General features: G+C 45.8%; 1 protein-coding gene across 1 annotated transcript; it reads right to left on the bottom strand.

Annotated features, from left to right (window-relative positions):
* Positions 1-205: 205 nt before the first annotated feature.
* On the bottom strand, positions 206-2,296 carry LOC149065909 (disintegrin and metalloproteinase domain-containing protein 10-like). The gene has a single exon (XM_089253322.1). It carries the CDS (start codon positions 2,294-2,296, stop codon positions 206-208), a length of 2,091 nt encoding a protein of 696 aa, XP_089109448.1.
* Between the last annotated feature and the right edge of the window lie 8,952 nt (positions 2,297-11,248).

The following is an 11,248-nucleotide window of genomic DNA, read 5'->3' as shown; positions in this document are numbered from 1 at the left end:
CCTGAATCTAGTTCCCTTGTTTTCCGGTAGGTCTTACATCAAAAGGACCCAAAGAAATAGTTGCTACGTGGTTATTGCAAATCAGCAAGACATTCTAGACCAAAAACTAAGGATTTTTATTCACGGTGCAAAAATGGTGGTAGTGGTGGTATCTTGGATGTGTGCGAGGCCATGAATGGCGGTCCATGTACATGTAGCGCAGTTTTCACAGTAGTACCCTGGAAGTTGAGCTGCGCGATTCGAGTTCCCTGCGCCGATCCCTCAAGCAAGCGGATGCGAGGAAAAAACCACAGACGAGCGCGAAAATCCCTGCTGTTATCCCTATGCTCATCCAGAGCGCCATCTTGTACTCTTGCCCTTTCGTGATGATTTCTGGTTTAGCGATTTCCGGCTGGGTAGGCTGATTGCATCCGCCACTGGAGTCGCAATGCCCGCTCAATGCGCACTTCGTACCAGCGGGCAGGAAACGAGCCAGTCCTTTGGAACCATTGAACGAACGAGCAGGTAAGCAGCGGCGGTGACTGTCAACGCAGCAAACTTCGCAAGAGTCGCTGAATGAGCACAGGCACCCTCGGAGACCGTTATCTTGGCAGAAGGTGCTGTTGCAGAATCCGAAGGAGCACGTCTTCGAAGAACCTTTGCAGGGGGTACCGTTGGCGAGTAATTTCTTCTGGCAGCTCGCGGACTTCCCGTCGCATTCCATGGAAACGCAGTCTGGAAGGTGCGCTCGAGCGGCGCACCGCATCCCGGCGGCCGCTACGGTGCATTTTTCAGTGCAGCACGGATCGTCCAACCTACTGCAGGAATATCCCGATTCCCGGCGGTACGTGCATCCCGGATCTCCTCCGCGTCCTCCTCGAGGTGCGCAGCATTCGTCGAGGATGTCGCATATTTCGTTCGTCCCGCAGTCGCACTCCTCGCCGGTTTCCCTGACGCCGTTGCCGCAGTTCGGAACGGGATCGAACGCCATGCACCTGCCTGCTCTCTCGGCAACCGTGAGACGCATTTGATACATGCTGCACGGCGAGAAGATGCCCTTGAAGTAACCACGGAGATGCAGGGTCCTGTCCATCACGTAATATCTCGAGTGGCCCCTCGGGCCGCAGCGGCCGTTGTCCCTCGGATCGTGTTCAGCTCCGAAACTATGGCCGAGCTCGTGGACGAAACTCATTAGAGTAGCTGCCATGGGCATGCGGAACCCATTCCAGCTGATGGTGGATAGCGCACCGATGTTGTACGAGTGCACAGTTTCGTCGTCCAGAGTGACGGGTCGTCCGCAGATGCCTCCTTCGGTGCCGTGCGTGGCCATCCACGACTCACCGATGGCTGATGTCGTGAACTGCCTGGAGCAGAAATAGATGGACAGGCAAAAACCATCGGTACGTCTACTGGTCGCTTGCGCCAGAAAATCGTCCAAAGTGCTCGTGTTCCGGAAGGGGTAGAACGCCGTGTGAGCATCCTCGAAGATCACGAGCTGCCTGGGTATGATCCTTACTTCGAAAGGAGCCAGATCTAGCGATCGGAAGATTTTATCGGCGAACTTGGCGTGCAACAGCATGAACGCGGCTGCGTCGTAATATTTGTTGTTGAACCATTCCAAGAGAGTCCAATCGGCCACCATCTCGATTCCGCAAGCCGCTGACATCGACGCCGTGGTTATCATCTCCGACGAGGGCGTTAGGGAGACATCGGTCGTCGCGGGGATCGTAATAACTTCCGTGGAGTTAGTTTCATTGCCCTTCCACGGATTATCGGAAATTTTGTGCTTCCTGGTGATGAAACTGCGCAGTTTCGCGTGATTCACGTCGACGTTCCTGTAGACGATGGTCTTCGTCGAACCGGACACCCGGTCGGTGATGTACATCTCGGCCGGTTCCATGTAGTAAGTCACGTTACCTCGCGTTATCATGCCCGTGAATCGGCCGTCCTCGGAACGGTATCCCAGCACGGACGTCTTGCCGTCGTCGAACTCGTAGAAGTGGATGTCGAAATCTCCGACCCATGGACCGTGTCGCCCGTGAACTTCGATTTCGGTTCCGATGAACTCCGTAGATCTCGTCGCGAAGAACTCGATGTTCTGGTTGAAGCACCTGAGATGGCCCTTTATGGTCTCGTTGGCGATCGTGACGTTGCTCCCCGGTTCCAAAAGCGACAGGGTGGTCCAGGTCAGTTGCGCGGTTTCGTATCGGAGGATGTATTCGTTGAGCGGAAGTTCGGGGGGTGCGTGAGCGGGCGTTGTTATTACAGGAGTGGTCAACAAGAAGATCAGTGAAGCGAATTTTGGTTGGCTAAACATGTTGGACGTCGGTTCGATAAGAAAATGAATTTGCTTTTGCGTGAAGTTCGAGGAACAAACAAGGATTGAAAGAATGGAAACAGACTTTTCAAATGTTTTATACGCATGTTGGAATTATCTCATATATTGGACAGGACCGTCCAAAGTTAGACAAGGTCGAGTTTCTCACCAGTGGCGTATTTACGGAGGGGAGGGAGGGGGCTTGTCAGGCCGTAGCCCAAGATGGCAAATTTGAGGAAATGTGTGGCCAAGAAAATTAGTGGAATGGGGGAAGGTCGGCAAAATTTCTCCGCCCAGATAGTAAGGGACTAGGTCGGTGAGGGACCTAAAGAGTTTGCAAACACGTGAGTGAGAAGAAGAGCGGTTTTAAAGCTTCAGCAAGTATATGAATGACTAAAAGAATGACATTCAGAGCAAGGGACCAGGTTAGTGAGTGTTGCTCCCCCACAGAGAGCAACAGGCCTACAAATATATTCAATCATTACACTTCACTCACCTCACTTCTGAAATATATATGGCAGCACTGACACTCAGACACTACACTATATATACACTCAGACTATGACTGTTAGGTACACACACTTACACTTCCGGCACAACTCACTAGGTAGTAAATTTCCCATAGATGGCGATAGATCTGAGTTGTGCTCGGTTTGAAAGAAAAAAAAAAGGTTAGTGAGCGTCGTAGAACGTGTCAAGGATGTGAATGACCAAAACAAGTGACCTGCAGAATGAGAGAGCAGGTTAGTGGGTGACCTAGAGAGGGTGTAAGCATATGAATGAGCAAGAGAAAATTACCTAGAGCACATGTAAACGTGTAAATCAGTTTCCCAAAGTGGACGATGGAATTGTCCAAAGGGGCTATAGAAGCTACGGGTATAAGAAGCTATGGGTACGCTTGAGTTGGGGGGCGATGAGGGAAAAACAATTTTCTGAAGGGGGCGATGGAACAAAAAGTTTGAGAAAATGTGGCGTAAAATATCAAAAGAGGGACCTATAAAGCAAGGAACCATGTCGGTGAGCTACCCAAATAGTGAGCGCTGGGTCGCAACTGGGGAGGGGAGCAGGCGGATCTTATGCCCCAGGCGCTGGACCCGAGGGGGCGTGAATTTCGTTCAGAAACCTCTCCTTCAACATTACAAGGGGTCGTCAAAATGCACGCTTGCCCCGGGTGACCAAGCATCTAGTTGCGGCCCTGAGTGAGCGATCCAAAGAGTGACCTGAAGCGTGTGCAAGCATGTGAGTGACCAAAACAGTGTGCAAGCTTATGAATGACTAAAGGTGATTCAGAGAGTGGGTGAGCATGGAAGTGAATAAAAGAGTGACTTTAGAGATACAAGTGTACTTGCAGGAGTGGGGGAACTAAGTGGGTTATAGCACGGTGTGGTGAACTCGAGGAAAGAGTAGTCAAGGAAATTAATTAAATGTAAAACCACGGCCCAGTTTACTCCTGGATAATATAAAAAAGACATTCCGAAAAACAGCTCTGGAAGGGGAAAAAAGCCTATAATCCCAAATCAAGCCTCCATCGAGCTTATATTACTGGGGAGAGTATGACGTCGGCGGTCTCCGTCTTGGCAGTGTCCCCGAACATCTTTTGTCGGAACATCACGTGACTCGATGAAAACAAACACAATCCCCCGTCATTTTCTTATGGCATAAATAGGAGTTTAACACAATAAATGAAAAAATAATTTCAGCATCTTGATGAGATAATTCCAAAATTAATGAAAGAGATGATTTCAGCATTAATGAAAGAGATGATTTCAGCATTAATGAAAGAGATAATAATAAAATTAATGAAAGATAATTCCAGAATGAAGGAAAGAGATAATAATAAAATTAATGAAAGATAATTCCAGAATGAAGGAAAGAGATAATTCTAAAATTAATGAAAAAGATATAATTCCAAAATTAATGAAAGAGACAAATCCAGAATTAATGAAATCAACTATTCCAGAAGTAAGAAAATAAATAATAATTAATAAAGGAAATAATTCCAGAATTAATGAAGGGGGAAATCCAGAATTGATGAAAGAAATTATTCCACATTAATGAAAGAAATTATTCGAGTATTAATGAAATAAATAATTTAATCTTTTTTCACCTTTAAAAGAGAGTTCTCTATCCTTTTTTAATCTTTAAAACCCAATATTTAGAGACCGAACTGAACAGTTCTATGGGCAAATTGCCAGGTGGGAACTTTGTTTTCACCGAGTCACGTGATTTTCTTGCATTTGATGTCGCTGCTGTCGCGGCAGCTGGATACTCCCTCCAGTAATATTAGCTCGATGCAAGCCTCAGTCTGTCGTCTGCTTTTCTCCAGATTACTTGTTTTGGGCGTCTCCTTGTGTCCTGAAAGAATTACTGAACTCGCAGTTCGAAGTTCCAGTTCTGTTTGTGAGTTTAGCTTGTAGGGAACCGAACAAACCGACTTGTTTGTCTGTCGTCTGCTCATTAAGAGGTTCTTTGCTTTGGACGACTCCTTATGCTCATATAAAATAACCGAACTTTTAGTTTAAACTTCCGGTTCAGTTTATGAGCTTTGTTTATAAGGAACTGAGCGGAATAAAGAATATAGTTTTTTTATTTCAAACTACATCATCACCACATGAGTCACTTTTAAATTTGAGATTAGATGGCAGCACAGTACTATAAAGTGTAGTGTGGAAAAATTCACTTTTTACGATTGTCACTTTTTATTGTCGTCTCTTGTGTGGAGGTCCTTTGTTTTGGATGTCTCCTTGGGTCTTGAAAAAATTACTGAACTGGAAGTTTCATGTTTCAGGGCAGTTTATAAGGAGCAAAGCTGAATGAAGAATTTAGTTCTTTACCCCTGAGCTCATAGGCGGGGATAGACTTGGAAGTCTGGGGGGGGGCACGGTCATTATTGCTGGGGGGGGGGCAAGATGACGATGATGTCATTCATCTATACATATATGCATTAGATATGTCGACTTCACCTTTGATGTTGGGGGAGGGGGGGCAATGCCCCCCCCCGTATCCCCGCCCAGGCCTGAGCTTCGTCATCACCACATAAGGCACTTTTGAAAGTAAATAGCAACACCACCAATATTTTTAAAAATGAATGTTAAAGTATTCTAGATTATTAAATTAATTTTAAAGTTCCCTTAAAATTGTTAGTGCCATTGTGAATTCGCTGCAAATGCTACAAGTAAAAGAAAACTGCTATCGGCGGACGGCGTAACGTTTTGAGTCACCCTATACCGAGTGACTCGAAACCACCCGAAACGGTATATACGGGACTCACTACTTCCTAGATACAATATCTATACGACGTACTGGCCTAGCGGGAAGACCGGATGCATTTATCGCACCCACGTCGTGCAGCAGGGGTCGCTAGGCTGGGATCTTTGTTGAGGCCTTAGAGGCCAGACCTTTCACTGGTCCCTCGATAAAGAATTTATAGTATGAAAAAAACCAAAACTATAAGAAACTAGGCTGAAGCCTTTCAGCCCCCAGAGGACGTGCGATCTGTGCAGCCACATGGGGCATCTCTCTAAGAAAGGGTGCCAAAACCGAGTTGGAAGGAAAAAAAAATTGTTGAGCTGAGAAACGTCATCAGGGGCACCAAAATAGATCTCGCACGGGCAGAGATTTCTTTTTCTTTTCTGCCCCCTACCCATTTGTACATCAATGCCACCTTAAGACCATCGTAGACCCGGGGACACAACTGGAGGTTTGGTCAGCTGTGTCAAGCAAGCATTTCGGCATCTCTCGTAATGCACTCTTGCGCTGTTGTAATGTTGAAGCAGAGTTGAAAACAATTCAGGAAAGAAACCATAATTGGTGTTCTTAACTAGGGACGGTTCTTTGGCCCTGCGACCTACGCGGCTGTATGGGGCACCGCCAGGTGCGCATCCAGGTCGATGCGTCGGGAGAAGCGAATTGTGTAAGTTCGTTGGATCGTCCCGTATTTTACGGGACAAGAAAATTTTCCAATATTATTCGGTTCTTACCTATCGCCCCCCCCCCCGGATCCGTTACTGAGTAAAGGCAGACATCTTCAGCTGCTGCGAATGGAGCAGAGGCAGAAATATTCAGCTATTCAGCTCCAAACTCCAAATGGAGCTGAGGTACAGGCATCTTTAGCTGCGAACAAAAGCCGAGGCAGAGATCTTCAGCGAATGGAGTAATAAATATATAAATAGAGTAGATATATATCAGTGAAATAGAGCCTATAGGCAGAGATCTTCAGCTGCTAAGGGGCCGCTCAAGTATTACGTAAGAAAATTTTTAGCTATTTTTGACCCCCCCCACCCCTTGTCAGCAAAATTTCGTCATCAGCCAGGCTTGGCTTTGGAAAATGTACTGAAAATGGTGTATATATATATACAGGGTGATTATAAAAAAACTATCCCGACATATGGGCCCCTAACTATCATACCATTCACAGAAACTGAATGAAATTTTGGCATAAGGTATTTTGATGTATGCGCTCAAGAATGATATGGAAAACAACAGTGTCACTCTAACAGCTACGGTTACAGTGAGAAAATTTCGAAAATATCAAATGGCAACACCAAGTTTTTTGTATTGGAATGTGATCTCCATTGTGAAAAACCCTAAATAGCGTTCGAACGGCAACTGTAGCATGAAAATCACCGGCGGTAGATAGGCTAAAAGTGAGGGCAACCAATAAGGACAGAGAAGCAGCATAAAATAAAGCATTCTATTGTGTTTCACGAATTTTTCACATGACCTTGTGGAGGACTAATCAGGCTGGCATCTCAGCCGAAGAAACGGTGTGACGAATGAAACGAACATTAATGCTCTGGTGCACGGCAAAGTCCTTTTTACTTTTTCCTTGCCTAGCTCTGGGGATTTTCGTGCTACAGGTGCCATTCCAACGCTATTTACTGTTTTTCAGTATGGAGATCGCATTCCAATACAAAAAACTTGGTGTTGCCATTTGATATTTTCTCACTGTAACCGTAACTGTTAGAGTGACACTGTTGTTTTCCATATCATTCTTGAGCGCATACCTCAAAATACCTTATGCCAAAATTTCATTCAGTTTCTGTGAATGGTATGATAGTTAGGGGCCCATATGTCGGGATAGTTTTTTTATAATCACCCCGTACATATATATAAACTGAAGAGCCAAAAAAACTGGTACAGGCATGCGTATGCAAATAAAGAGATATGGAACCAATCAGAGTACGGCGCTGCGGTCGGCAACGCCTATATAACACAACAAGTGTCTGGCATAGTTGTTAGATCGGTTACTGCTGCTACAATGGCAGGTTATCGAGATTTAAGTGAGTTTGAACGTGGTGTTATAGTCGGCGCACGAGAGATGGGACGTAGCATCTCCGCGAGGTAGCGATGAAATTAGGATTTTCACGTACGACCATTTCACGAGTGTACCGTGAATATCGGGAATCCGGTAAAAAAATAAATCTACGACATCGCTGCGGCCGGAAAAAGATCATGCAAGAACGGGACTGACGAGAATCATTAAACGTGACAGACGTGCAACCCTTCTGCAAATTGCTGCAGATTTCAATGCTGGTCCATCAACAAGTGTCAGCGTGCGAACCATTCAACGAAACATCATCGATATGGGCTTTCGGAGCCGAAGGCCCACTCGTGTACCCTTGATGACTGCACGACACAAAGCTTTACGCCTCGCCTGGGCCCGACAACACCGACATTGGACTGTTGAGGACTGGAAACACGTTGCCTGGTCTGACGTGTCTCGGTTCCAATTGCTTCGAGCTGATGGACGTGTACGGAGACAACCTCATGAATCCTTGGATGCCTTGCAACGTGCTGTTCAGAAGAGATCTCCACCCCCTCTTACTCCTACGGATTTATGGACAGCACTGCAGGATTCATGGTGTCGATTACCTCCAGCACTACTTCAGATATTAGTCGAGTCCATGCCACGTCGTGCTGCGGCACTTCTGCGGGCTCGCGGGGGCCCTACACGATAATAGGCAGGTGGCACCAGTTCTTTTGGCTCTTCAGTGTATATACATACATTGAGTACATGTGCTTTGCCCCCCTCCCCCCGGAAAAAGTTGAAATGAAGGCCCTGTCATCAGCTCTGCTCCTCTGAATCCTAATGCATATTTGTAGGATCAGAGACGTACACGGGGGGAGGGGGCACAGAGGGCTCGTGTGCCCCCCCCCCCCGACGATCAAAAATTTATTTTTTTAATGCAAAAATATTTTTTTTAATTGAAATTTCGGAAGAAAATACCTTTATATGATATTATAATCAATTTCTGTTAATTTCAATGTTATTTGAAGGCTATGAACTCAATATTCATCTTTAATAAATTCATTGCGACCCACCATCACCCCCACATCTTAGAGCGGGGCCCCTGGGCTGGAATCTTTTGCGGGATCCTGGTCACATTTTTCACGGGTCCTTGTATAGTTAATTTATAGCGTGAAAATTCCAAAAAATTAATTATAATTGTCCCGGGACCCAGGGCTAGAGCCCTGTCCTTGTGGGGGCCATGCGACCCACACTCCAAGCCATATAATGATAAATCGCATGAAAGGGTTATCTGATGCGGCCTGCCCTCCTCAAACCTAATTTTAAGTGTCCCGTGGTATAATTGCAAAGCATTTAAGCGGCCTATGGCACATTTTCAGATCACTTAAATGACCCGGGGCACAGTTCCAAATGACCGGGGCACACAGAACACTTAATCGATCCGTGACATATTTAGAGATCCCTTGAGTGACATGTGACTTAGTTTTAGAGCACTTAAGGGGCCCCCAGTGCAGTTTTACATCACTCAAGTTACCCGCGGCACAATCTCAGATTATTTGTGATCCGCGGCATATAATTACGGATCACTTGAGTGATGCATGGCGCAGTTAAGCGGCCCGGACACATTTCCAGATCACTTGGATCCGCGAAACATTTAAAGATCACTAAAGTGGTTCTGTAGAGCACTTATCAATAGGGGGGAATGTTACTTCAAGTGCCTACAAACTATCGAAAGGTTTTTCTAGTTTTTGGCGCACCACGTATAAGGTGCCATTAAAAATACTTCATATTTTCATAAAGGGAGGTTGATGACGTAAGCATTATCCAAACACCCCCCCCCCCCCATCGATGCTGACGTAATACTTGAATGGCCCCTAATGAAGCCGAGACATATTCAGACTTCAGCTGCGAATAAAGCCGTGGCAGACATCTTTAGCTTCGAATGGAGTGAAGGCAAGTGGATCCAGGGCGATGTGTCGGAGAAGCGACTTCCTGTGTAGGTGCATTGGATCATCCTTGTTTCACAGAACAGACAAATTTCCCCCATATAAATTCGAGTTGAAAAAGTGAGAAGCTTTGTCGACCAAAAAAAAGTGGGCAGGGGACACCAAAAAAGTAGGTTCCGCACAAGCACAGATTTCTTCTCGAGTCACCCGTTCTTAACGCATATTGGTGCATCAGCCCCCCCCCCCCATTCTTCCAGAACAGGGCCACTGTGTCAGATTTTTTTACCGGATTCATTACTCTGTAATGAATTCATAATAAACCATGGCTCGCATATCCTACAGCATGGCTCCTAGGCTGGGATCTATGGTACGCCTCCAGTCCAAACTTTTCATGCCCCTCCCCCTCTATAGTAAGTTTAAATTAATTCAAATTTAATTTTTTCAACAGCTCTGGGCGTGAGCGGTCATCAATCAATCTGTAGTAAGTTTATAATGTGGGAAAATACACAAATGATAATTATCGTCCCGGTGTTTGCTCCCCTCTAGTTGCGACCCTCGGGTGCAGCGTGTCTTGTGACCCGGGCGTCGGATCAGAAGGAGTGGGTACCAAAATGCATCCTTGCCCCGGTTGACTAAGCATGTTAGTTGTAGTCGTTGCAGTCCTGCTTACTCTTGTGGGAAGGGCTGCAACTAGTGGGGGTGGGCCAGCGGGTCCGGTGCCAGGGCACCAAACATTACAAACGGCGCCAAAATGTGATCTTGCCCGTCTGACCAAGCATCGATCCTGCTTGTGGGAAGGAGCCTATGGGGTCCACCTAGGGACGTAACGTGCCTTTTTGGGGCCTCTTGGAAAGGTATATCATCATACAAAATGAGTATCATCATTATACAAAAATATTTTTTGTAAGCCCATTATTTGCTCGAGGCAGGACTCTGGTTGCCCCAGCCCTTTTACGGGCCAGGGTCTACTCGGGGGGGGGGGGGTGTAGAGGCTCAGAATAATAGGATTTGGTGAACTTTTTTTCGGAGCGTTTTTCATACAAATTATTAGGCGAGAATTTCCAGCCAGAAAGAAGAGGATGGGGCTTAGATATATCACTGTTCGGGTGCCAGGGCAGTCTTAAGTCTCCATGGGCCTTCGGGCCAAGCGATTTTTCTGAGGCCCCACCACGCAAATTTACATGTATGCTCCTCGAAAATTTCAACTATATCTCATTTTTTTTGAGGCCTAGGTGGGTCCATGCGTTAAGACAGCACTGCTGACAGGGCTCTAGCCCTAGGATCCGGGAGAAAAAAAACAATAACCATCATTTTTTTTCACGCAATAAATTCATTACAGAAGGGCCCATGAAAGTTTGGCTTGGGGCCGCTAAAGATCTCAGCCTAGGGGCCCTGCTCCAAGATGTGAGGAGGGGATGTGGAATTTACAAAAATAAAAACATTGTGAAACACGTTAAGACTACATTTGTGAGAAAATGTAGATTAATTTAAAATTACTGCAGCATATTCCGTTTAACACGTTCCCACTTATAAAATTTTCTCGCTTAGTACAACTTATTTTCGTGATCTCTTAACTTTTCCTAACACTTATTGAAATTTCAAGTTTAAAACGTTTTCCCACCAACAACGTTTTTCATGAGTTTTTGGAAAACGCTATAAGTGGGATTCACTGTATATGAGCTCTTCAATGTTATTACTCATGTTTCTTGCCACAAACAAAATCCAAGATTGAAATCTCAATATTGAATATTCAAA

Source organism: Pholcus phalangioides, unplaced genomic scaffold, assembly GCF_987345545.1.
Source record: "Pholcus phalangioides strain wild (caught in Gottingen) unplaced genomic scaffold, Ppha-v1.0 ptg000037l_1, whole genome shotgun sequence".
Taxonomy (NCBI): domain Eukaryota; kingdom Metazoa; phylum Arthropoda; class Arachnida; order Araneae; family Pholcidae; genus Pholcus; species Pholcus phalangioides.
This window is presented reverse-complemented; position numbering and strand designations above follow the sequence as displayed.

Excerpts from the sequence above, each read along its gene's own strand:
- LOC149065909 (XM_089253322.1), bottom strand. The coding sequence starts at position 2,296 with ATGTTTAGCCAACCAAAATTCGCTTCACTGATCTTCTTGTTGACCACT.